Below are 27,852 nucleotides of genomic sequence, written 5' to 3'. Positions count from 1 at the left end.
ATTCAAAATTATCAGATATTTTCCAAACAAAAAAAAATAAATCAATGGTTTAGCCAATAATCACACTAATAATATAATATAATAATAATAAACACTAATTAATTAATTAATTAATAAGAAAAATAATGATTAAATAATTGAGTGGTTTTTTGTGTTGTGTTTTGTTTTGTGTTTTATTTCTGTCTTTATCTATATCTTCGGTATCCTATTCTTCTTCTTCTTCTTCTTCATCTATCTATTGTCACTAAACAAATCCAAAATTCTTGGTCTTAATGGCCATCAATAGCTTCTGACGTAATATGGATTTAGAGGAATATAAGGGAATATATAGTCTTGATATGCATCTGAAAGTAAACAAAATTAGATAAATTTTTCGGTAATTTTTCGACGCGATAGTCACATACGTATTAGCGGTGGCCAAATGCAAGTCATCGCGCGGTCTAATCGTAATACTGGGCATCGGCTGAAAGCCCTCTTCGCTCGCCGGCAACGATGGACTACCCGTCCAGAAGTATATCAAATCTTGTTTCTCTTGGTTTGTCATCTTTTCCACTACAGACCAAAACCAACGCTTAAAATAAGTCAAATGTTCGCTACCGTCGCCACTCTCTGTGTTTTTCGGTCACAATATAAATCGCAATTAGTTTTTATTTTAAATGAAAAATTAATTTCAATCAACTAATAATTAATAATACATACCGTCATTGAATGTCACATAACTGATCAATAATTGTATATTAATTTCGGAAACACCGTTCAATAGTAGACGAAAATCTTCGGCCTATAAATTAAATTATTAAATAAATTAATCGTTAAAATCCGGTAATTAAATTAAAAATTAACAAAAAAAAAACAAAAGTTTCGGTTAATTACAGTCAATCCGTCCAAAGCATTAGTGGGCAAAACATCACAGACTCCTTGTCTAAGTGCCTGTCAATTGATTAAAAAAAACAATTAGAAAAATACGGTAAAATATATTATTCTCGGGAATGTGACCGTACCTGAAGTGACCGTTCCTGGGACTGAATCATCCGATACTGAGCGTAACGGCGAACATAATCGTAGATAGTTTGCGGCGTAACTTCAATATTCCGGCCATTGGGTATCAGTTCGACATTACCGCCGCCGCCTTCCTCTGGACACAAATCCACAGCAAATCTGAGGTCAAGATCGGCGCACATCGAATCGTTACCCGATTCTACGTCAACAATCAGTTGACGTAACGATTCGTAAAGGACGGGATCAAAGAAGGCCAAGTCGTGCCAGAGAATGGTTCGCCGGAGTATATATTTGTAGACATGACGGCTAAGACTTAGCGGACACAATTCATTCTGAAGTAGACATAAGCCCATAATTCGGCCGACATTACGGAATGCATTGATACGTTCGGCCGATGCCCGGCCCTGACGTGGCGAATAGAAACCACGTTTTCCCGGCTGATAGAATAGCGGGGCATTATCTTCTTCGTCTTCGTCTTCCATTTCAATGTCCAATGTTCGGGCCGATTGACCTGTTGTTGCTGTTTTGCCGCCGCCTCCGACGGCTGTATTGGTGGCCGTATTGTTGGTGATGTTGATGGTGGCCGATGTGTTCACGTTGTTGTTGTTGTTTTGCAAGTTTTTCGACAGATTAAACATATCCAACTCGAATAGACCGTCGGCGGTAGTGTCGCGGCCGTGCGATAGAATAATATCGACTGCTTCGTCCACTTTGGCCCTGAGGGTGTCCTCCGATGCAAACAATGTCAACAGTTGGGCCGGTGTCAGCTCCAGAAGCATTCCGGTTATCTTACTGGCCAACGATGGCCTCAGTTGATGGACTCGCGGATACAAACGCATACCAAGTTGTTGTCGATGAGGACTAAGCAATTCGTTCAGATTGACAGTACTATTGCTGACCTGTTGTTGTTGTGATTGTTGGTGTAGTTGTTGTTGCGGTTGTTGTTGATGCAGTTGCTGCTGAGGTGACTGATCGCCGGGCATAATAAACGGCGGCGCTTCGTATCTCAAATGTGTAAACACTTCCCTATCGGATCGGCTATCAGTTCCGCGTCCCGAACTTCCTCCGCCACCACTACCCGAAGTCGAATTGTGGTCACGCGACGATCGGCTGGCCTGATAGGCTCGTCGGGCCTGTTCTCGTTCACGTTCGCGACTCTTCAGCCGCTGAATCAGATTGTATTGAAGCGATCGATTCGGTGCGTGACACGACTCCAAACTGGGCAACTTTTCGCCCGATAGTATGGCCTCGCAAAATGCCGAATAGAAACTACGGGCAACGCCGCTACCTTCGCCCGGTTCGTCTTTGAAGGTTACTTTCACTCGCGAAACGGTCAACAATGGCGTACCGACAGACATACGTCGACTGAAATTATTATACATTGTATTCAACTCTTTGAATGTCTGCTGAATCAATGCGTGCCGATCTCTGTCCAGTTTCGAGAAATTAATGTCCCGTTGTTGGGAATTCCTCAGTCGTTCCATTTCCCGACGAAATTTCGACTCTTTTACCGGAAAACCGCCCAAATCGCCGATTATCGAACCGGGTTCGGCACCGACATCGTCGACAAATACACGGCCAAACAGTTCCAGTGTTAGCCGCCATCGACCGAGTAGGCTGTCGTGTTGGGACATATTGCCAATCATTTGATGCGATTGTTGTTGTAGTTGTTGTTGTTGCAGATGATGGCCACCTCTTTTGTGAATAAACTGCTGCTGTTGTTGTTGTTGTTGACTGTCAATAATCTCTCTAATAGTCATCGACGACGATAGAGATAATGGTCCACCAATTTGTTGTTGATGTTGGTGTAAATGTGAGGCCAACAAGTGTTGTCCGCCGCCACTCGTATTTGACATTGAATTACCGATACTGTTCTGCGAATGGTGTTTCATCGAACCGGCCAACACAATCACACTGGGTTTGGCCGCTGAATTGGCAGTTACGGGCACTATTATCGGTGCCCGTTGATGATGATGTTGTTGTTGTTGTCCTGTTTCGGCAATAATCACAGACTGTGCTCTTTGGTTAGCACTACTACTACTATTACTACTACCATCAATGTACTGACTTTGTTGACTACCACTACCGCTACTTTGAGAACTGGTTGTCGCCATCATATCACTCGCTAAGTCCATACCGATAGCCGCCGACTGGCCATCGACTGGACAAACATTTCGGTTACTTAAGCTCAGTCTAGTGGGTATCGTATCGAACATTTCTTCGGCAACATTGGCAGTTGTTGGTCGCGGAATACCGAACAGTTGTTCACGACGGCTATTCGGCTGCAACAGATGCGGTGCATCGGCCAATGGTAGGGCTTCCTGTAGGGGCGTCGAAAACGGATCGGGTGGCGGACAACCTAAAAACAATGTCGATTCGGATCGTTGAAAAAATGGATGCCTACGACTCTTATGACTACTCGGCGGTCCATTTGGTGCCGAAGCCGACGCTGAAGAATCTTCGGCATCATTGATGGTACTAATATCTGGTAACGTATACGACTGAATCGTATTCAGTTCGTCGTCTTGTTCTTCAATCACATCAGATTCTTCATCGTTGGCCCAATTTTCTGCAGACATCGGATCCGAAGCTGTACCAACCAATCGGCTGCCATTATTGTTGCCGCCGCTGCTGCCACCGCCAACGCTTCCACCGCTAGCCGACTCTTCCGAACCGCTTTTAATAAAATAGATAAGCGAATCAAAAACATAGGCCACATGTTTGAGTGACGAAACATCGAGAACGGGCAGCGAATCCAGATGTTCGCTATTATGCGATCGCATGAGTGACATAGCATAGGATAGAAAGTCTTTGCGCGCGGAAGTCGAGTCCAGAGTATTGGTACCGTGATGTCCGGCCGATAAAAATCGATGACCAGCGGCCGAACCGCCACCGCTACGTCGCGATGTTATACCGGCGGCGCCGCTGCGCGAGTCGCCCGATTGTGTGACACGATTTTCGTCGTTTAGATTAATCCGACGCGAACTGCCGCCAGCGCCACCAGATCCCAGTGAAATGCCAGTATTGCGCGAACCGTGCGATTGGACAGCACTACTACTACTAGTCGACGGTTGTGTCTGCGTTGATGACGAAGCCGACGATACACCGCCGCTGCTGTTGGTCAGCGCACAGCCGAAACGTAGCTGTCCTTCGGTAGAGTCCATAACTGTCATCAGCCAATCCCAGGTCGGTTTGAGTCTCATTTCGATAAAATTGAGTAAATTATAGGCTTCGGTAGTGTTTATCGGCAACGAATTAATGCCCGAAATGGTCGACGACGACGACGACTGTCGCTCGTGATCTTTGAGTGTCGGCAACAGATCCGATATCTGTCGGATGACAATAGCAAAGGCTCGGGCCAGACCAACGGTAGTGGTGGCCATTGATACCGATTCATTGGTCGTCAATGTTGTAGTTATCGGTGTTACAGTTGTAGCCGATCGTCGAATAGTAGTCGGATCTATATGTATCAGTCCCGTCGATCCGGACAATCCGCCGCCGCTAGTGGTCACACGGGTAGCGCCAACAGCTCCCGTAGAGGCAGTTCCGCCAATTTCGCGCTGTCTGAGTGCCCACTGTAGATGCTGTGCCAAATTATTACGCCAATTGGATACACTGCCCGAAACGGCGCCCACTGTTGCCGCACCCGCCGAATTGGCCGCTCGGCGTTCCAATTGTTCGTCAATAAATGCCAGATCTTCGGTGTCCGGTTCGGTTTCGGCAGTTTCGCTCTCTTCTTCGTCTTCGCCATTCGACGAATCGCCCGAATCTTCTTCGGAAAAATAGGCCAAATTAGCGACACCCGAATCACTGCCGGCCGTAGCGCCCGTAACGGCACTTCGTTGGGCGCTTGCATTGTCAATATTGCTCTGATAGGAAGCGTCGTCTGGATTGGAATCGCTATCCGAATCACTTTCCTCGTGTTGGCCGCCATCGACTGGTTCTTCGTGTTCGCTGCCTTCGTGATCGACATCTTCCTGGCCGACAATGACATCGACTTCGTGTTCATCGTCAGCACCGCCGCCGCCGCCTATGACAACATCGGCACCAACCGAAGCGTCCACCAACGGTATGATACCACCACTGCCGCCGATACCGCTGCTCTGAGGGTTGTTCATACTATTTAGCGAATCGGTTGCCGACGATATGTCCATCAATAGCGAATCGACACCACCATTTCGGCCACCGGTTTGCGATACTAGCGGATCGACAGCAAACAGTTCTTCGCTGCCGGTTATGGCATCGGATAGTGTAGTCGATAGACAAAACGGTGCCGTTGGCCGTACAATACCGAGTCTGACCGGCGATATCAGCGAATCGGCAATTTCGCACAACTCTTCGATAGCTATGGGTAGTAGGGCTTGAAAAACGCGACGACATTTATGCAACTGCGACGATACGGCTGTCTTCTTCCACGACGGACTAGTCGACGACAGCGACAGTACATTGGAGTTGGCATACGATGACGGAGTCAATTCAATACATAGGACAATACCGATTCGGGCCACTGATCGGACAAAACGTCGGGCCACTAGTCGAGCTTCTTTCGCTACACTTGACTGTGGATTTTGAGATTCGCGTATAATTGTTACCAACAGGTTGTCCAACATTTCGGAACCAACTCTGACCAACAGTGAATGGGTAAACTTATCCAACAATGCCGTACCGTTTTGGCTGTTCAGAAATAGTTGTTCCTCAGCGGCAGCATAGCTGTTACCAAAACCGAAACATTGCTTTTTATTGGCCAAACTGGGCGGCTGCCGATAGCCGGTTAAGATCATCGATTTGATGGCATTCCAGTCGCCGAGAATCTTATCGAGTGCTTTACGTGCAAATCTTGGCGGTTCCAGATCATGGTCAGGCATTTCCGATTCCATATTACTGGCCGCTTCGGGTGTCTTACGAGTCAATGATGTACGCGATCGGGACGGCCGGTACTGGCGTTGTTCAATGATTTGTCTACCGACTGTTTGTACCAGAAATAGTAGTATATTTTCGCCGCGACCGTTCGGATAGGTGACTAAATCGGTTTCGGCAATCAATCGTTTCAATAGGGCATAGCGTGACGTCTGGCAGCCGCTGATCAATGCCTTGCACTTGCATTTCTCCCAACAGTCACAGTAGGCCGTCGGCGACGTACGTTTCAGTTTACAATCGTGTCCTTTATGGCAAACGCGGGCACATTCGGTACAACAACACAGTGAACCGATTAGGCCGCATGTCTTGCACTCGAATATATCCTGATTGATGTGTTCGGCACCGGTCCACGTAAAACTACAGGTGTCGTTACAGCACAACAGGTGCAGTGGTGAGTCATCGGGATTGGATCCGCGCGGATATAGCATAGACATCAAGACTTTTTGTTGGACATCCGAATCCGTCGACGATCGTTGGGCTATTTTGACGGCAATAGTCATAATATAGTTGGCCGCCGAATAGGCACGACCGCTGACGGCCATCATAAACGGTGTATAGCCCTGCGAGTCCTTCGAACATAACAGTTCCTTCATGAATGGTCGCAATACCTGCGAATCCAATAGTGTCCATAGTATCGAATGGGCGACTGGTTTTTGTTCGGTCGGATCCAACAGTGGTTCGTTAGTTGACGTTTGGTTACCGTCGGGCGGATAGTAGATCATAGCAATCGGTACATTCGATTCGGAATCGCAACTATCCGACGGCGGTTCAACACTACGTTCGCGTAGATCATTATCGCTGCTACGGTCGACGACTACGGCAGCGGTACCGCCGACGCCCGAATTCAGCCGATCGGACATCGATTTCGAGGCTCTGCGCATAACGTCCTGTAGGCTTGCGTTGCGCGCGTCAAACGTTTCGGCAGTCGGATCATCGACTGAGGCCACCGAATCGTAGGTCGATTTGTTCGAAGTGGGAAAACAGGCGCATACGGCCATATGAATGATATTGCGATTACCGTCGCATCGTTCGCTGACCACTACTTGTTGGGAAACCGATTCCTTTTCGAGCGAAGCCAACGTTAGCCGTACCAGATCGGGATCACTTTTGATGATGGCCGGCGTTAGCAACTGGTTTTCCAGTGCCAGTGCAATAACGGCTACTTGATTCTTCTGATTGGTGGCCGCATCCCGTACGGGATAGATACCGATACCGATAGCCTGAGCGGGTGCAATGTCCAACGCTACCGGATCCTTAACCGAATCACAACAATCTTTGGCCAACGGATAGATGGCTCCGTTACCGTCGCGAACAATAGTAATAATTTCGTTTTCGCCGTAACAGTTCAACGATATTAGCGATGTGTCCTGGCCTAGAAAAGCCGAAGTATCGGTCGGAAAACGACTTTCTTGTTCTACACGGCCGCTGGTTATATTGATGACAACATAGTTCAATCGGGTACCCGTACGGACAATAGCGTGTATGCCCAGATTGCTGACAGTCATGGCCAGTACCCCGAGACTATCGGATAGGTGTACTTTTTTCGGGAATCTCTGAAAACAGTCCAAAGCCTTCGCACAGGTCGAGCCTTTGACCAGTTGTAGTTCATCTTTGCGTAACAGTCGACACTCTTGCAATATCGATGTAACATCGCTGGACACTTCCGATCCGTGTTGATCGGCACGGCTACTATTGTTGTTCGAGGCGTTAAACTTGACCGCTGCATAGTTGCCATCAATTTTCAATACCCGACCAATCGGTATGTTTTTAACGTCTTCGACAAATATGACATCCTTGAGACTCCAGGTTTCCTCGACTTTTTCATTGCAACAGTCTTGGCCACTGCCGCCACCGCTGCCCGACATTACATTACTATTGTGACGCGGTTTCGATCGTTTCGGTAGAGGACTACACCCTGGTTCCGAACAAGTTGACGACGCCGGCGATGGTGGCGGCGGCATCTCCAGGCGTTCAGTTGACGACGCTTTCGATAGACTAGGACTCGGCGGTTGTTGGTCTTTGACAACCATTGACGTCGATGACGACGATTCAGCGGTATTTGCTCTCAACACCGATGCCAACGAATTTGATGGAAACGATAGCTGAGAACTACTGGTAGTACCAGTGTTTCGCTGCTGTTGTTGTTGTTGTTTGAATTCATTTGAATTTAATAGTTTGAATGCACACGAATCGGTTATATTCCACGCGGATGACAATAGTTGGCCAACTTTTGGTAGGCCACCGTAAGTGGTAAAACCGATAGCGCCGGCACTATACGATGGACTATTGCGTAGGCATACCTGTGCGCCGGTAATGATATCACTTGACGATCCACTTGACGACGACTGACTACCGACAGGTTGTCTCTGTTTTTTGGTCTTTGCCCGAACTTTTTCCCACATTTTCTTCCGATGCATATACGGAGCAATGCCCCACCAATAGACAGCACCGGTATCCAGGCGTACGCACGAAAACAGTGAACAAACGTGTAGGGATGCGATTTTAGTATCCGATGAATTGGTCACTTCGGGCAATGGTAGCAAATTGTGTTCGAGTTTGTTGGCAATTGGCATCAAACTTTCGTCGATAAAAGTGGCCACTTTGTTGTTATCGGTAGCCACTGAACATCTGATACAACTACCGGCCAAACAAACTATACGTTCGGTTAGTAAACCCAATGACAGCGCTTTCGGATGATAGTAGACAACACCGTCGTTTGTTTGCGACCTAAACGGTTCGCTATCCGACCATTTCCATTGACACAACTGACCAGTACTGGTAATGGCAGCCAATTCCGTAAACAGCGAAGCCATTGCTATAAACTTTTTGTCGCTGCTGGCCACTGGCCAATACTCCAACTGTTCGCTTACGTAAATCGGATTCAACTGTGAACTATCCGTACGCTTTCGGGTATTCAAATTGGCGTCAGCTGGCGATGACGTTACGGCACACTTTGACGCATCGGATGCCGAACCCGAATCTCTTAGCGCGTACTCCAACCAACGTCTCGACGATGCACTGGAAGTCGGATATTGTCGTTCCGAAGCAAATCTTAACATATCTCGTTCAACGGCACTCGAATCACGTTCTCTTTCGGCCGCCGATGCCGTACGCGATGACATGCGATTGGCCGCTGCCGACGATCGGACACGTATAGATGAATAGCTGAATACGTCGTCGGGAAAGACGGCATCGGCATCGATGATCACTGAGGCGTGATCGTTGTGAATGCCGGCGTCCAACAGCGACATCAGGTCATCGCTGGGCATATAGGACTCTTGGCTATCGTCCATATCGTCAGCGTCTTCATCGTCACGACTCAGCAGATTATTGACGGCCAGATTGACGTCCAAATTGGTTCGCTGTAGTTCCCGAATGATCAGATTGCGCGACTTTCCCTGCAAGACTACCTGGGCTTGCGATACCAGATCTTCGGGTACGAACGGTGCCGGTACTACTGGCCGACCGCCCATTATGACACTGGCACCGCCGGCAGCGGCACCACCGCGACCGCGACCACTGTTAGACGTACGCAATATTCGGCCGCGACGGGCAGCCGGACTTGATCGCTGATTGGAGGCCAGTGTCGATACATGACTGCCAGCGCTTCCCTTGAGATTAACTCTTTTGGTTTTTTTAATCAAACAAAAACAGTATTATTATTATTATTGTTATTATTGAAAATCAATTTAATTGATTAATTAATTAATATATATAGAAAAAAAACTGATAATTAAATATTACATTTTTGATGAATCGTTGGCCGACAGGTCTAACCGATCGGTAAATATTGAATACGCCACTCGACATATGCGGCCATCCTTTTAGGAGATATAATCATTAGTATTATTATTATTATTATTTGTTAATAACATTGTCGTTGTTATCATCAAAAAAAAAAAACAAACAATTGATATAACAATTTGATTAATTGCTAATTAATTTAATGATTTTAAACCAATTGCTGTTTTAAAAATTAATTATCAATAAAAACAATGATTAAGACAATAACCATAACAAACATGCGATTTGATGGACACTAAACTATAAAGTGTTAGGTCATCGACAACAACGACAACAACAACAGCGACAACAACAAAGACATATATACCTCAAGAAGTAAGACAATGTGCGAACTGCTGACACAACAGTGATTGACGGCAACTGTTTTAATAGACTGAAAAGCGGCCGCCATTGATGACGATGACGACGACGACGATGATGATGATGACGGTCCGCCCGACGACGACAACAACAAACCGCTAACACCACCACCGATGCCGCCACCGCCGTTGCGACCATTTTTGTCGCATATCTCGCGAAGTCTATACGGAACCGGATTTTGAATGAATCAATTAAAAAGTGATAATCAAATCAATACAACAAACCTATCGTTTAGTTGTTCATCAGTTGATGGCAACGGATTCAATACAAATTGCATTGAAGTCGACGACATATTTCTTGTTGTTGTCGTTGTTGACATCTATTAGGTGATGATAATGAGGTCGTCTAGAAGATACCCATTTGGTTTGTTTAGGTGGATCACCTTTAATTGATCCCACACAAATTGTTTATTATTAATTTTTTTTGGGATCAATTACAAGACACCAACAATTGAGAGCACATAAACAATAAACTGATACTAAAATTGATGATCACATCCGCGGTGTTGTGATTTAGGTGATGATAATGTCTTTGTGGTCATCAAATCAAATGTGTGTCCAATATATGTCTGCTTTTTATTATTATTATTATTTTAAGCTATCCTTTAGTATAATGACTGCAATGTATTAAATATATTATCAAAAAAAACAGGCAATGAATGTGTGTTTCAATACTTTTAGTATTGAAATAATAATAATGTGTTTCTCTCTCTCTCTCTCTATTCAATAGACACACACAGAAACTCTAGAGCCGGGAACCGATACGGTTCGGTCCGTCTAAAAAAAATAAAATAATCGGAACCGTAATGGTTTCGGTTAGGTTCCTAATAGAACGGTTCGGTTTTTTGTTATTGACGGTTTCTTTTGGGTTTTTATTGACGGTTTTTGGGTTTTTATTGACGGTTTTTGGGTTTTTATTGACGGTTTTTGGGTTTTTTATTGACGTTTTTTGGTTTTTTATTGACGGGTTTTGGTTTTTTATTGACTTTTTTTTGGTTTTTTATTGACTTTTTTTTGTTTTTTATTGACGGTTTTTGGGTTTTTTATTGACGGTTTTTTAACTTTAAATAATTAAATAAAATATATACTGTATATATACTTGTACTGTATATTTGAAAATAATTTTTTAATAATTAATTAATTATAATTAAAATATAGTAAATATATACATTTTTTTATAATTAAAATGTGTTTTTTTCTAAAAATGGACATGCAAAAGAATTTTTTTTTTAAATTTAATTAATATTATAGATAAATAACGGTTCGGTTCGAGAAATTGGCTCCGGTTCCTACCTCTAGCGGAACATACAATATGTTTGAATGAATTATATGAAAAATATTATGTACAGTAAATACTCAGTAAAATGTATATTTAAAATGACTCAATCAAATAGAGGGGGCACTACTAATACTACTGGGTTATAATGTACTGTAATATCTACATGGATTACATACATGTAGTACCTCCCCTGTAAAATAAATTCCCTCCCTTTTATTATTATTTTCCCTATGTTTTCCTAATCCCCTAATTTTAGTAATTCCTATTTTTTTTTATTTCTATTAAATCTATTTGAACTCTAAAAAAAACTATAACACATTTTTACTAAATATAATGTTTTGATAAAAAACAAGTATTAAAATTAAACTGTAATTTTATCTGTAATTTTTTTTATATAAATATTTCAATGAAATTTTGTTTTATTTTTTTAATTTATTTAAGTTTTTTTAGTACTATCTATTTTGTTATATATATATATATATATATTCCCCCATTCTAATGATTAAGGTAGGGTAATAAAAAAAAATATTTTATCTATATTTTCCCAGAAAATTTTTAAGGATTTTATTAGGAAACTTCCCTACCCCATGGTAGGGTTGATAACTCTAGCTGTAGTACAATCAAAACCCCCCATTGCATTTATTTTTTTTTTAAATTAATAGCAAATAGATTTTAAGCAACGTAATTATTATATGTTTGTAATTTTGTAAAATTTTTTTTATAAGTTTTTTAAAAAATTTTATTTATAATTTTAAATATTTATACAATATACTTATACAATATATATATATATATATATATATATACAGTATATATATTAATTATATATTAATTTTTATTTTTATAAAATTAACTAGCTAAGTTATATCTATTTTAATACTATACTAATGTGTGTGTGTGTGTGTGTGTGTGTGTGTGTGTGTGTGTGTGTGTGTGTGTGTGTGTGTGTGTGTGTGTGTTGTAATAGTTATATTATGAAATAAAATTAAATAATTAAAATTTTTATAATAGATATAAATTTTCAATAACTATATAAACTATATAAGTATTAGTTTTCAAAATTTATTTATTTATAGTAATTTAAATTATTGTTTATACAGTTATAAAAAATAATTTTTAATAGTTTTAATAATATTGTTTTACAATTAATATACATATATACTAATATATAGTAATATAATTAGTACTTATAATAATATAATAATAATAAATTTGATTTATAATCAAAAACAATATATGTTTATACAATAAATTAAATTATTAAAAAAAAAAATTTTTTTGTCTTAAATTTCATATATATTTTTTTCATATAAAAAAACAATAATAATATTATTTTAATTTTCAATATATTTTCTGTTTTAAACAAAACAAACACAAAAAAAACATTAATAATTATAATACAATAATAATGACTAAAAAACAATTGAAAATACATTTACCGATAGTTTTTAACTTAACGGTAAAACTAATAAACGGTAATTAAATACATTTAAATCGGTAATAAATTTCGGTAAAACTAATCGGTAATTATTTAGTTACGTTTGAGTTTATTAATTAATGTTCGGGTTTTGCGATCGTCGACCACATCCGCAAGCGTTAGCTTACGATTACTGCAGCCAACTGTCGGACAACTGATCCATTGGTTTGAATCGGCCGCCCGTGACTTGAGTACCAGTTCCAGTTGATTGCGATCGTATATGTGGCCGCATGTAATCGATCGGACGGGTAGTTCAATCGGTTTTTTACTAAACGGATCAATTGGTATACGTTTTGGCTGACGATTATCCAATGTTACCAACTCTTCGTCGTCGTCGCCGTCATCGTTGTCGTTGCCGTCATTCATATTAGTCTGATTGCGGCCGCCATTAGTAGCCGTCGTCGTCTGATTATTGTCTGAATCGCCATCGTCTGCATCATCCATGTCTTCGACCATTTCGTTCAATACTTCCATTAGTTTACCGTAGTTTTCATTGTTGTCGGTGAGAACAGTGGACTTTTTGGCCGCCGACGCTAAAAGTTTACCTAAATTATCGGTAAACATATCGCCAACTGAGACATTAGTTAGTAGTTGCCGACGATTATCGTTGTCTTCGTTGTCGTCGCCGACATCATCATCGGCGGCGGTGGCGGCCAACTGTTCGCTATCGGCCAGCAATTGTTTCAGCTGTACGTCAGTCTTGTATGTGGCCTCTACTTCAGTGTCCAATTGTTGCCTTAGTTCTGCCAATTGTTTCATTTCATCGGTAAACTTATCGGCTAATTGTCGCCAATCGCTGTGTCGCCGGTCAAACTGATTGTGTTGATTGTCGGCCAAACATTGGACAACATTTAAGGTAATATCTTCGGCCAGTTGACAATAATCGTACAATTTTTTAGAGTCCATACGTTCATCGTTAAGACTCATTGTGGTCAGTGATGGTCAGTGATGGCCAACAAAAAAAAAATCGGTAAAACTTTTTAAAACTTTAATTAATAATTACTTCAATAGTATTATTAATGAGACAATCAATCAATGCTTTCAATGCATTCAATTGACCGCCAAATCTATTAATACTATTAATAATATTAACAGTCTATCCATACATGCTATACATGTGTACCCAATATATTGTTATTCAATAAATACAGTAATAATATGAAAAAATATTTAAAACTATTTTACAGTTTTTAAAAAAAAAAACTATTTAAATACAAATTTTAAATTTTTTTAGTTATGTTTAAATTTAGTTTAATAATAATAGTTTATAATACTAAAAAAATTATTTAAAAAAATTATTTGACTTTATATGTATTTTTTTTAAAAAAAAGTAATTAATAATAATATTTAAAAACATTTAGTTATAATTGTATAAAATTATTGATGATGCACGTGTACTAAATGTATATATATATATTATTTTGGGGTTCGCTCGAAAATACTCCCTAGTTGTATTTTTAATCCCTATTTTCTTGCTTCCCGATTGGCGGGGGGGGGGGGGGGAAATTTCCATTAATTTTCTATACAGTTAGGCTACAGCTATTGGATATTATTTAAAGGGGAACATTCTAATAGAGGGAATAAAGTTATGCCCGAACTCTATGTGCAGTATATTATTATTAAATACAATTGTGTAAACAATACAACAAATCAATACATAATAAACACATAATATATTGTATGTAATGATGACATCAAATGTCTAAACCATTGATTGATATTATTATTTGATCCAACATTTAGCTGATCCACACAACAACAACAACAAAAAATCATCGGTAAAAGTGGTCACAAACTATTAACCGATAAACCAAAACCAAACCAACAAACAAACAAAAAATGTCGGAAAATATCTTCCTATTTGTTCCCAATTTGATTGGATTCGCTCGTATAGTCTTAGCCCTCGTATCGTTCGCACTGATGGTCGACCACTATCTGTTGGCCACTTGTTTCTACGTAACGTCGGCATTGTTGGACGCTTTTGACGGTATGGCCGCCCGCCGATATAATCAGTCGACACGATTCGGTGCTATGTTAGACCAACTGACCGACCGGTGCGCTACAATGGCACTGATCCAAGTGAGTGGTCACCCGACCGACACTTACCCGATATATATCATACTTATTGTTAATAATCTCTTTCTTTCTCTCTCTCTCTCTTTCTCTCTTTCTTTCTCTCTCTCTCTCTATCTCTCTCTCTCTCTTTTTCTCTCTCTTTCTCTCTCTCTCTCTCTCTCTCTCTCTCTCTCTTTCTCTCTCTTTCTCTCTCTCTCTCTCTCTCTCTCTCTCTCTCTCTTCTCTCTCTCTCTCTTTTCTCTCTCTCTCTCTTCTCTCTCTCTCTCTCTCTCTCTCTCTCTCTCTCTCTCTTTCTCTCTCTCTCTCTYTCTCTCTCTCTYTCTCTTTCTCTCTCTCTCTCTCTCTCTCTCTCTCTCTCTCTCTCTGTCTGTCTCTCACTCACTCTGTCTGTCTCTCTCTTCTCACAGGTATTGACCGTATTTTATCCGAAATACATGTTTCTGTTTCAACTATCGCTGATCATCGATATATCCTGTCATTGGATTCATCTGCAAACGAGTACAATGTTGGGCAAGACGTCCCATAAGACCATATCGTTGGACGAAAATCCTGTAATGCGTTTGTATTACACCAATCGATCGGTACTGTTCTTCATGTGTGCCGGCAATGAGCTCTTCTATTCCGCTCTGTATTTCCTTCACTTCACTAGTGGACCATTGAGTAAGTATATCCGTTTAAGATACCTGTTCCCCCCACCCATACCCTAATAATTGGATGTCTCTATTAAATGGTACGGTAATTGTCTTTTTGTTTGTTTGTTTGTTTGTGAACAACAGTTCCCTATCTGAACATTTCGATTGTACCGCTACTGGTCTGGGTGTCGGCACCGATAGCATTGATCAAAACAGGTATCAGTCTATTGCATGGTGTTATGGCTGCCATGAATTTGGCAAATCTTGATCTTATTGAACGCCAAGAACAAGGAATCAGTCCGAAGAAGGATAACTAATATATACAAACAAACATAAAAAAAATCTAATCATATATTTATATATAAACTGACGGATAAGTCACTTAAAAATTATTATATAAAACTCTATTGTCTTTCAATTTTGATTATTATTTATTTTTTTATTAATTTAAATTTTATACATTTGTGTTATACCTGGTAATTGTGTGCCAATACTTATCTATGTTTTTATTATGTGTTAATATTGTGTATATATATGTTAATTGTTGTCAATCATAATAATACTAATACAGTACTTATAGATATTACTGTAGATTGAGATTAAATTTTTTAAAAATAAATTAGTATAAAGTAGTCCTCTATTGATATATTATTATTATCCTATATTTTAACATTATCTATATGTATAATAATTGCATTTAAAATTGATCTAGTCTAAATATATATATTAATATTTAGTTATGTTAATTACCGGTAATTAATAATTAAAAATAAAATACTAATATATAATTTAAGTTATTTATTATATATTAATCACTTATTTGGACCAAAAAAATAATTAATTAAATAATAATAATTGTCACACACTTTGATTTACATTATTAAATTAAATTTTATTTATTTATATTAAAAAAAAAACAAACAAACAAAATGAAACAATTGTTTTTTTTGGTAATATTATTATTTAGGTAGTATTACACTGGCTAATTGTTATTTTAAATTATTTATTTATTTAAAAAAATTATTTAATTATATATTTATACGAGGTCATGTATCAAAAAACAAGTGGTAAGCTATTATAGAGAGGTATTACAAATACATTATTAAATATCAATATAATTAATTAATAAAAAAATTGTTATTATTTTACATTAACAGTAAAACATTTTGTTATTATTGTTTAGTTATCTCAAAATGGTATAAACTAGTTAATAATAATTAATAATAATAATAATAGCAATTTTAATATTACATAATAACAGTGGTTAAAGCAGTTAATAATAATAATAATAATAAAGTATATCAATCAATATATATAATCAATAATAATAGTAATAATAAAAAATAAATTAAAAACAGTTTTTAATTTAATTACATAATAATTAATAATAATATATAACATAATTTCTAATAAGGAATGATTGCAAACAACATCATTGAATGACTAGAAGTACTGTATTTTGTTTTTTATATTAATTGCAACAAAAAAATTATTGCATAGAAATGGGAGCAAAATATTAACTTATAATCAGATTTTTTTCCGTTTTGTTTTTTTTTGTGTCTAATTATCAATAAAATCAACAAAAATAACTGGAAATACTCCGCGACGGTTCGGTTCCGATTCGATCATACCTTCCATCCAGTCGTCGTCGTCGGTAATGTCGTTGACGACGACAATCACTTCGCCCTCTCTGAAGGCCAGCTCATCCTCTCGTTCGGCGTCGCAATCGTAGAGAGCTATACAACGTCTATGTCTAAGACCATCGGTTTTCTTGTTAATTGAAAATAAAAATTATAAGATAATTGTCTCATCATTTTGGATAAATACCTTTCGCGGTGGAGGAACGGGAACTGATGAATGATGAGCGGCACCACCGCCGCCACCAAAAGTGTTGACACCGCCACCGCATTCATCGGATGAAATCGATGGCAAACTTTCTATAGACTGTCCATTAGTTATCCTATTGTTATGACTAATGTCTTGTCGGTTGTGTAACGGATGAGCTTTAGATTTATTATTATTATTCATATAATTATTATTATTATTATTGTTATGAGCATTGGATGATGAATATAGTTGATGATGATGTGTACCACCAGTCGGAGGAGTGCCGATTGATTTGTTATCGGAAACAAATACCGAAACCGATTGAGGAGTGGTTTTGATATTAGCAATAGTCTGTCCTCCGCCGCCACCGCCACCTCCATCACCACCAATACTATTGTTATGATTGTTGGATATATCTATAGAATAGTTACGCCAATGATTTTGTTGTTGTTGTTGTTGTTGATCGACTGGCGGTACTACTATCGGCTTGAATGTTGTGGTCATCATCGAATCGGACGAGTGTCGGCTATGAGTTTTGCCGAAACTACTACTACTATTGTTGGGTGTTTGGTGTAGTGGTTTACCACCGCTAGCTTTGTTGTCGCTAGCGGTTCCAGTGCTAATAGTGCTGTCTCTGACCGGAGGAACTGGTGGTGGTATACGTTTTTTAAGGCTATTCCTGAACTGAGCCGACAATTTTGAGAACGATGTCTGCTTAGTGGTGGTCGTTGTCGTCGACGACGACGACGGTTTGAAACTGTCGCTTGATTTACTCGACGGCGATTCGCTGCCGACAACGCTTGACGGCCGCGACGACGATCGCCGATCGATGATTGGCACCGGATGTGAGTAATTCATTGTATGCTTTTTATAATTAAAAAATAAATAATAATAAATATCAATATATCAAACAATTTATATATTTAATATAGTTATCAAACAAACAAATAAAATAAAATAAAATTATTTGTCTATTTAATTATTGCACTAAAAAAATATATTAGTTATGCAATTATCAGTTGCTATGTATAGGTGTTTAACATTTAAAAAATATGTAAACTATTTAATGTTGTCATCAAAACAACAAAAATTGTTATCTAATTGTTAATCTCCTTGAATTGAATGATTACATAATCAAATGGTTAGTCATATAATAGTTATAATAATAATATCAACAAAATTTTTTTTTAATGTCTTACTCTATCATCGGTTAGATCTTCATCGCTGAAATCAGTTGACGGATCTTCAAAATGATTGAAACTCATATCCAGACAAACATTTTCAAACAAACTTTTCTTATTCATGGAAGCGCTTTCTAACTGTTAATAACAAACAAACAAACAAAAATAATTATTAATAATTAGATTTAATTATAATAATAATAATACCAATTCAATGAGTAGATGATTGTGACTATCTTTGGCCAAATCTAATGGTGTCTTATTTTGATTGTTTCTAACATTTAACTGAGCATTTGATCGGAGCAATAGTTTCATTGCTTCGCTATTATGATATAAAACACAATAGTGTAGACCAGTATTGCCATCGATGTCCACACGATTCAGATTAACACTGTTTTGTATAATAAAATCTAATACATTCAACGATGATATACTACTATTACCACTACTGTCTTCGTGTTGATGAGCAATCAGATAGTGAATACCGGTTTCACCGGCGGTGTTGTTGGCACTGTTGGGCAAAACGCTGGTCAGATCGCAGCCTTCGGCAAACACTTGCAACAGTTGATGCAAATTACGTGATACAACTGCACCCTCGAGTTCGGTTCGCAGTTCCGATTCGTCTCTACACGATTTGATTATATACTTTCGGTGAATATATTTGTTTCGTATGAACTCATTTCGTTTATCCATTGAACTCGTGGTAGTCGGCTTTGTGGACACATCGAGCAGGGCTTCCATAGTGTCGTTAAAATTTGAGTTACTCATTACACGGGCCAACAATAGTTGAGATGTACCGATATTGTCCAATGTTAGCGATTGGATACGTGATACGTGGACACCCATATCGCGATGAATACCCGAACATTCAATACACTATCACAACAACAACAAAAAAAACAAATAGGATAATACCCGGTAATTATTTTTAACCAATTTTTAATAGCTTACCGTAAGCACACCGAAATTGGTGGACAACCAGGTCGGGTCTTTAGTCGAACTACAATCAACGCACCGGTCATTGCCCGGCAGTCGTTGAACTTCTGCAATGATTGTCTGTTGTAGTTCCCGTAGACTTTGATGATTTCGATAGTATTGACAATTACTTTGATCTCCTCCTCCGCCTCCGCCTATTGTCGAACCACTATTTGGTCCTAAACTTTGATTATTATTATCAAATTCACGTTTAAGCGCACCTTCTTTACTGTTAACCAGTACTGAAACCCAGGCCTCGTGTTCCGATTCATCCTCTGTCTGGAAATGATAGGTCCTATTATAGGATATCAAATCAAACGATTTGCGATCGTCCGGAACCGCTTTAATCTGAACAGTCAATAGATTCAATTTTGTCGGTACTTTTGATTCGTCCGAATGAAACACTTTCAGATAACCGTCGCTGACCTCACACTTTCGTTTTTGCCAAACTTTGACACGCATTTTACCTTCAGATTTCTTCAGCAAATAACCCGATTTCTGGTCACCAAATGTTTTGTTTCCTTGCATCTGATGTAGACTATAACCAGTTAAATTGGAAGCGTCTTTGGAAGCGCCAGCGCCGGCCGACGAAGACATGCTATTATTTGCAGCAAAATTGACGCCATCTTTGGTATGTCCGCCGCCGCCGCCGCCGCCACCACCACCACTAATGTCGGCAATATTTACCGAATTACGGATAACTGTACGCAATTCGTGCAAACTTTTACGTTCTTCGTCACGTTTTACCCGAATTTTCTGCAATTTACCCGACAGTTCGCCGACATAACCGCTAAAATGTTCGATAGTTTTCAGGGCATCCCTGAAATAGTTGGTCTGTGTATTGTAGTATTCGACCAGATGTTCGAGCAGTTCTACACCAATCTTGGACTTGATTTCATTGTTTTTGATCAAATAGTCGCACATTTGTAGCTGAAATACTTTACGCTCTCTGTCCATTTCGTCGGCCACTTCGGCACCAGTGATCTCTGTACGGATCAGTCCCGCCTCCTTAGCCTGGGCTCGCTTTTCCTTTTCAATCTTCGTAATCTTTGTTTCGTACTCTTTCCACGCCTTATCAAACGGTTTTTTCATATCTCCTTTGACACCCTTGAGGTCGCCCTTCAAGACACTCTCCAACGGAAACATTACTATATTATGAAGACTTTGCATCTGATGAATAGATAGTGTATATTAAAAAAAAGATTTATTTATTTATTTTTAGATCCGAATCGACAAACACTAAAAAACCTTTGTCTTCATCAGCGACGACAACTCTTTGGTAACAATGGAAAACTTGATGAAAGCGGCGCCGATATCCGGCTCCTGGTCTTTGGTCATGGCGTTGGCGCCCAATCTTTCCAACGATTTCGATAAATAGATCTCATTTTCGATGTGCGCTATCAATCAGATCAAGAGAGATGATATTACAATCATTATAATCACAACAATCAATCAATAGGTTATATATATAACTAACAATTGGCTCCGTTATAGATGGCTTTCAATGCCTTTTTCATTTTGGTCAGACCATCCCGATCGAGATCCAGACTTTCCTCCAGTGTGGCCACTGTTTGCCTACACTGCGACATACGTGAGACAAACGATGAAGTTGTCGGTGAATTGATATCTTCGCGAGTTTCGGCAACAAAGTCGCCGACACTCATGAGGGCGGCCGGCATTGTTGTCGACGGTGTCGGACACACACACACACACACTCACTGACACAACTGGCCGGTAGTGATAGTGTCGGCGGCGGCGGCGGCGGTACTGATATCACACACACTAAAAGTTTTATATATATGACCAAACAATACGACGGCAATCTCGCGGATCGGGTCAACAGTGGCGCCAATGGATCAGTCAGTCAGTCAGTCATTTAGTATAGTCGACCAATCAATCGGATCCCGATCTGAGATGAGATAATATATTGTCTAATCAAACACAATGTCAACAACAATAATATGAAGACAACGCCTCCTTTCTTCTTCTTCTTCTGTCATGTGTTTTCTGACATAACATTCAACTGTAATGACAAACAAACCATTGATTTAATTATTATTATTATTATTATTATTATTATTCAATGGGTTCTCAATTATAATATGATATGATATTAATATACTATATATCCTATGATTATATAATATAATATAATAACAAATAATTTACATTTATATATATTAAGGAAATTAGTTATCATTTACTAGTAATATATAGTTATTATTATTATTTAGTTTTTATTTATATTTTTGTTGAAAATATTTTTAATGTTTTTTTTTAGTATATTTAATAATATAATCACTCAATACATGTATAAGTAAACTATACTTTATATATATTAATATATATATGCAATGAGTTTATATTGTATATAATATATTGTAATAATACTGTAATTATTGTAATACAGTACTGTATTAATGCATTGAAATAAATATACTGTATATATGTATTCAATGGAAATATATATATATGTTTTAGATTACACACTGTGTGTGTACAGTAATTTACTATACATTTACAATCATACTATGTAGTTGATAGTCAAACAAACAAAGCTATGGTTAGTACGTCACACACATACATACATACACACACATACATACACACACATACACACACATACATACACAAACATACATACATACACACACATACATACACACACATACACACACACACATACATACACAAACATACATACATACACACACATACATACACACACATACATACACAAACATACATACATACACACACATACATACATACACATACACATACACATACACATACACATACACATACACATACACATACACATACACATACACATACACATACATACACACACACACACACACACACACACACACACACATACATACATACATACACTTTACAAACAAAGTTATTATGTATTAATGAAACTTATGATTGGGTTATTGTTTGTAATAAATTTGTTGATTATATTATTAATTAATTAATAAATAATATGTTAAATGTTTACATTATTTTTTAAGTATTAATAAAAAATAATACAGTATTACATATAAAAATAGAAATTTCTAAAAAAAATATATACATGTACATTTGCAGTCTAATACAGTAGATATTAGTTGTATATTACAAAAATAATAAATAATACCATAATTTATACACGGGGTAACTTTTCTAATTATTATTATTTATCTTATATGTAATTAAGCATGCTAATTTAATATCAATGTTTCCCCGGGGAATTTATTTCTCTTTGGGGGGGGAACTTAAATTGTTTTTTTTAATTTTAATTTATAATTTGTTTATTAATAATATAAATTATTAATAAGTTATTATTATTTTTTTGTTCAATTGATTATTTATCATTGATTTGACATTTAGTTAATTATTTTTTTTTTAATAAAAAAATAACTAAATATTATTAAAAATAATTTTTCTTAAATAATTTAATATAAATTTTAGAAAAAACAACTATAATGTACTTTAACTTTTGTAAGAAAAATAAAAAATAATAATTTTTTGATCTAATAAGTTTAAAAAGTTTATTTTGTTTTTTATTTTACAATAAAACATTATTTTACAACAATTTTTTTATATATAAAAAAAAGTTTACTTGATAAAATTATATATATATAGTTTATAAAAAAATACCTATACAAATATCATTTAAATATATATATAGGCACATCATAGGCTTAATAATACAGTAGTAATTAATTATTCAATTATTTAACAATTATATATATAATATATATATATATATTATTTAAAAAAATAATGATTATAATCCATTAATTTCGTTTTTTTATACTTAAAAAAAAGTTTCGTTATTATAAATTAATAATAATTGTTATTATAAATTAATTAGTGATTAAGTAGTATATATATAATGTATTTGTATGAAAACAAATGGTATGATTTTTGTTGATTTGTTTTGTATTAAAAATGATAGTCATATATATATATAAATTAATTCATATGTAATATACTGTACATAATTTGTATTACATATACAATACCGTAATACAATCAAAAAAAAAATCAATGAATTTCCAACTAAATTGAAAAATTGATTGTCTTTTTTTAAATAATTAAAAAAATGAATTTAAATACAAATGTCTTAATGATTGAACAAACAAACAGTAAAATTTGACTTCAATTATATGATACATAATATATATATATATATGAAAGACTAGAAAACCAAGTGATTGATTGATTGGGAAGATGTCTGTCTGGTCTCTTCCAGTTAGACATCTGTCACAACACTTAGCATATCATTTGCCGAATACGAAGACCTAATTGTTGGACAATTGTCGGTCCATTTGTGTCGACGACCACCACTTGTTGCGATGATTGTTGTTGTGTTGAGCGATGATGGCGGCGGATCTGTCCGTAGTTTAGCTTTACGTTTGGCACTAATTTGATCCATACTTAAGCCTTTGTGTAGAAGAGCTGTTGTGGCGGCGGCGGCGGCTTTTGTTGGACATCTGTAGCTCGTATTGAACGCGTGTAACGGCGATAGCGAACCGACAGCAACAGCGGCGGTGGCTCTCATGTCGAACTTATAGTCATCGGTAACCATCGTCGTCGCTGTTGTTGTCTCATCGATGGCCTCCTGGCTCTGGTGTTGTCGGGCACTATCACCGGTTCCGCTATCTTTGGCACTCGAATCGCTGTTCAACGATGTTGTCTCATCTTCGTCTTCAGTAGTAGTAGTAGTAGTAGTAATCTGAAGAAACACATTGCTTGTCATCAGTTCTTTGTTACGATGTTTAGCCGATAATCGACGAATAGTATCGTTAGCGTCGTCATCATCAACAGCTTCATCGTCGTCATCGCTGCTGCAGTTGGTATCCAAGTATTGTCTATTATTATGTCGTTTTCGGGTCCGGTATATGATTATCACCCAAATCAATGATGTCATTGCAATACACGTAAACACAGCAATCACTATAATACCGATCAGTCGGCTATTTTCGATGATAAACGTATTCAATGTGAACGTATCGTCCATTTTGCCGCCAATATTATCGTTGGCGGCAACGTTGGCCAAACCGCCGGGAATAATATCCAAAAATATTGTCTCTTTAGTTGATCCTAAAATATTGCTCATTTCACACGAATACTCGCCTTCGTCCGACTCTTGGGTCTTAACAATAATCAACAGTTGATTGTCGGCCGTAAAAAAATGTCGTTCAGTGGCAATGATAGCACCGCCGTCTTTAGTCCACTGAAGCACGGGTTTCGGCGAACCCGAAGCCATACATTCGATGACAGCTGTTTCGCCGATGATGGCCTCTTTGTCGGTCATTGGACGAACAAATGTGGGCATTTCGAGTACGTTCAAGTAGGCGCTGGCCGTATGAGAACCGGCATCATTGGTTGCCGTACACGTATAGAGACCCATATCCTGGACTTTGACTTCGACTATGAAGAATACATCGTCGGCTGGCATAACATGCATACGGCGTTCCATAGCAGCGGGAAAATTATCGCCGCCGTCCTTTTGCCACGATATTTCCGGCATCGGTTGGCCACGGGCGGCACACTCAAGCCGAGCCGTATTGCCCACTTTGACCGTAACGTTGTTCGGTGTTTTCGTAAACGTTGGCCAGACATGAACATTGATACGAATTTTGTGCGTATAAACAGTACCGAAATTATTCGATGCTATACACTGGTAGCGGCCTTCGTCCTGGTCTTCGATGTCGGTCAGCAACAAATTACCGGTATATTCGGTAATATTACCGCTACTGCCGGCGCCGCCGTCACGTTGTTTGGCAAATGTCTGGAGAAACACATTGTTGTTGATGTTGTTGTTGTTGCTATCCATCGATGTATTTAATATTTGATTGTCTTTACGCCACTGAAACTCTATGGGTTGCGGACTACTCGAAGCCGCCCGACAGGTCAGTGTCATATTATCGCCTTTCAGTGCTTTCAATGGTTTATCGCCCATATGTTTGAAATCGTCGATCAGATAGGGTTTCAGATAGTCTTGACATATAAACTCATCGGAATTGGCATCGATTAGCGATTGATTAATGAGACGTTCGGGATGTTTACATTTGGCTTCCGTAGCGGTCATCCGGTGTTGTTTGGCTATCTGACTGTTTGCTAACCAAATTGGCAGCCATTTTAGTGTACAATCGCATACCAGATCCGTAGTGTTCAGACGCATTTCCTGCAGATTCTGGAACCATTGAAACGACTGGTCTTGAATCGATGCAATCGGATTGTGACTGAGATCCACGATTTCCAGATTAGTTAGTCCCGAAAACGTCCGTTTGGTAATTGATTTAATGAAATTAAAAGCCAGTCCAAGATTTCGTAGTTTTTCCAAACCAATGAACGAACCGCTCGAGTCTTCGATGGTCCACGAAATCTGATTGTGATTCAGACCGAGTGTTTCCAGGGCTGACAGCGACCGAAAAGCCGAATCATCGATAAATGATATACTATTGTAGTTGAGTGTCAGATACTGTAGCGAATGTAGTCGACTAAACATTTCTTTGGCTATCGAATGGATCCGATTGTATGATAAATCTAATTCCATTAGTTTATTGGAAAATTCCCAGCCATCGCCATCGATGTCTTCGATTTCGTTATTATTGAGAAACAATTGTTTCAGCGATGACAGTCCATAGAGCCATCCTTTTCGTATGGATGTCAGATTGTTGTGATCCAAATAAAGATATTGAATCTTATTCAGACCCCAAAAGGTACCGTCAAACAGATGTGTCAGCTGATTCTTCCGGAGTCGCAGTGTTTCCAATGAGTCTAAACCGTGAAACACTAGACCCTCGAGCGATTGCAACCGATTGCGGCTCAGGTCAAGCTCTTTGAGTGCTGTCAGCCGACGAAACAGTTCTTTTGGTAGCGACGATAGCTTGTTCTTCGATAGTTTCAGTACTTCCAGATGAATTAGATGGTCGAACGAGAACTTTTCGATACTAGTTAAGCGATTGTTGTTGAAGTTGACGGAAGTTAACCGATGCGAACGATTGCTGAAAAATTCATTGGGTATTGTTGTCAACAGATTGTGACTCAAATCAATGGTTTCGAGACTCGGATATAAGTCTACCGATGAGTTGGCCAACGTATCGATACTGTTGTGATGGATAACCAATTGTTTGAGTTGATACAAGCCGTTCAATTGGGGAAACTTTTGAAACAAATTGTTATTAAGTTTGAGGTCAAGTATAGCTGTCTGCAAGTCGCTGGCATCGACTTCATTGGCGGCGGCAGCAGTGGTTCCGCCGTTGATAAACAAATTTGTGTCCAACTGTTTCAGTTGAGTATGGCTTAGATCCAATCGAAACAGATGTCGAAGTCCACCGAATGCCCTGTTGTCGACCGTATTCAGGGGATTGTACGACAGTTCCAGTAGTTCACACCATTTGGGTATCGGTTGGGGAACCGATGACAGTCGTCGTTTGGAACAGTCGACCAGTGCTCCCAAACACGAACACTGTTTGGGACAGACATCCGGATCAGTATTGGTCAACAACAACAACACCGCTGGACGACAACCGATTGTCAATATGGTTAACACCAGTATCACCAGTAGCTGCTGCTGATGTCTAATCATATCTTCTTTTATTTTAAACACTAGACGCGTGACAATTATCTCTGACTCTGATCACCAAATAATACCATAACTTGTTTGTTGTCTTTGATGATAATAACCACAACTATCGCCAACACATCTCAAGTCTTAAGACATTGTTGTTGTTGTTGTTGATGTAGTTGTAGTCACTTATAATGGTATCAAACATATCACGTCGTTGTCGTCGTCGTTGTCTTCATTATCTTCTTCTTCTTCGATGTCTTTTTTAAACTACCATTTAATTTGTGTCTTAGTGTCTGTCTTTAGCAGTGTTTTTGATAACCTAATGGTTTAGACCAACAAACAAAAAATGAGACAAAAATTATTGTCACAAAAGTAATGGCAAATCCATTCATACATTCAATACATTCATCGACTATTGAATTCATTCAATACATTCACATATATATTATCCCATATTATAGATGCCATTCAATACACACACACACACACAGTGTTAAAGGGGGGAAAAAACTTATGTGTTATGTTCCTCAACAAAAAAAAACATTGATTAATACATGGTTAATGTTGTTTAAGGGGCTCTTATTATAGGGAACTGTACTTTAACTGTATGGAGGAGTATGTATGCCCCCCCCCTGTAATATGTATAAACTAATTTTTCACATATCAATGTTTACATAAGCCTTTTTGAATGCCTGTACAGTCAGTATACAGTATAAGCCATAGGCTCTCTCTCTCTTTTCTCTCTCTCTC

General features: G+C 38.3%; 5 protein-coding genes across 5 annotated transcripts; 1 reads left to right on the top strand and 4 right to left on the bottom strand.

Annotated features, from left to right (window-relative positions):
* Nucleotides 1-75: 75 nt before the first annotated feature.
* LOC128959142 (E3 ubiquitin-protein ligase UBR5-like) lies at nt 76-10,785 on the bottom strand. Its single transcript, XM_054305087.1, has 8 exons — nt 10,305-10,785; nt 10,028-10,241; nt 9,661-9,737; nt 1,002-9,540; nt 874-930; nt 700-781; nt 405-609; nt 76-344 (listed from the first exon to the last, which is right to left on the bottom strand). The coding sequence occupies exons 1-8, from the start codon at nt 10,397-10,399 to the stop codon at nt 245-247; spliced, it is 9,369 nt and encodes a 3,122-aa protein (XP_054161062.1). The 5' UTR covers nt 10,400-10,785; the 3' UTR covers nt 76-244.
* Nucleotides 10,786-12,882: 2,097 nt separating this feature from the next.
* LOC128959144 (uncharacterized) lies at nt 12,883-13,899 on the bottom strand. The gene has a single exon (XM_054305089.1). It carries the CDS (start codon nt 13,760-13,762, stop codon nt 12,890-12,892), a length of 873 nt encoding a protein of 290 aa, XP_054161064.1. The 5' UTR covers nt 13,763-13,899; the 3' UTR covers nt 12,883-12,889.
* A 559-nt stretch (nt 13,900-14,458) lies between these two features.
* LOC128959145 (CDP-diacylglycerol--inositol 3-phosphatidyltransferase-like) lies at nt 14,459-15,910 on the top strand. Its single transcript, XM_054305090.1, has 4 exons — nt 14,459-14,513; nt 14,579-14,914; nt 15,319-15,571; nt 15,688-15,910. Exons 2-4 carry the CDS (start codon nt 14,675-14,677, stop codon nt 15,858-15,860), a joined length of 666 nt encoding a protein of 221 aa, XP_054161065.1. The 5' UTR covers nt 14,459-14,513; nt 14,579-14,674; the 3' UTR covers nt 15,861-15,910.
* Nucleotides 15,911-16,987: 1,077 nt separating this feature from the next.
* On the bottom strand, nt 16,988-21,570 carry LOC128959143 (arf-GAP with SH3 domain, ANK repeat and PH domain-containing protein 2-like). The gene is made up of 7 exons (XM_054305088.1): nt 21,004-21,570; nt 20,775-20,923; nt 19,503-20,696; nt 18,759-19,427; nt 18,570-18,689; nt 17,371-18,234; nt 16,988-17,313 (listed from the first exon to the last, which is right to left on the bottom strand). The coding sequence occupies exons 1-7, from the start codon at nt 21,203-21,205 to the stop codon at nt 17,104-17,106; spliced, it is 3,408 nt and encodes a 1,135-aa protein (XP_054161063.1). The 5' UTR covers nt 21,206-21,570; the 3' UTR covers nt 16,988-17,103.
* Nucleotides 21,571-23,763: 2,193 nt separating this feature from the next.
* Nucleotides 23,764-27,585, bottom strand: LOC128959134 (leucine-rich repeats and immunoglobulin-like domains protein 3). The gene has a single exon (XM_054305076.1). It carries the CDS (start codon nt 27,118-27,120, stop codon nt 23,776-23,778), a length of 3,345 nt encoding a protein of 1,114 aa, XP_054161051.1. The 5' UTR covers nt 27,121-27,585; the 3' UTR covers nt 23,764-23,775.
* Nucleotides 27,586-27,852: the final 267 nt, after the last annotated feature.

This window comes from Oppia nitens, unplaced genomic scaffold (assembly GCF_028296485.1).
Source record: "Oppia nitens isolate AA-2021 unplaced genomic scaffold, nextdenovo-longstitch-racon4-pilon3 scaffold41_pilon_pilon_pilon, whole genome shotgun sequence".
Classification (NCBI taxonomy): Eukaryota; Metazoa; Arthropoda; class Arachnida; order Sarcoptiformes; family Oppiidae; genus Oppia; species Oppia nitens.
The sequence above is the reverse complement of the archived record's forward strand: the minus strand, read 5'-3'. Positions and strand labels throughout refer to the sequence as shown.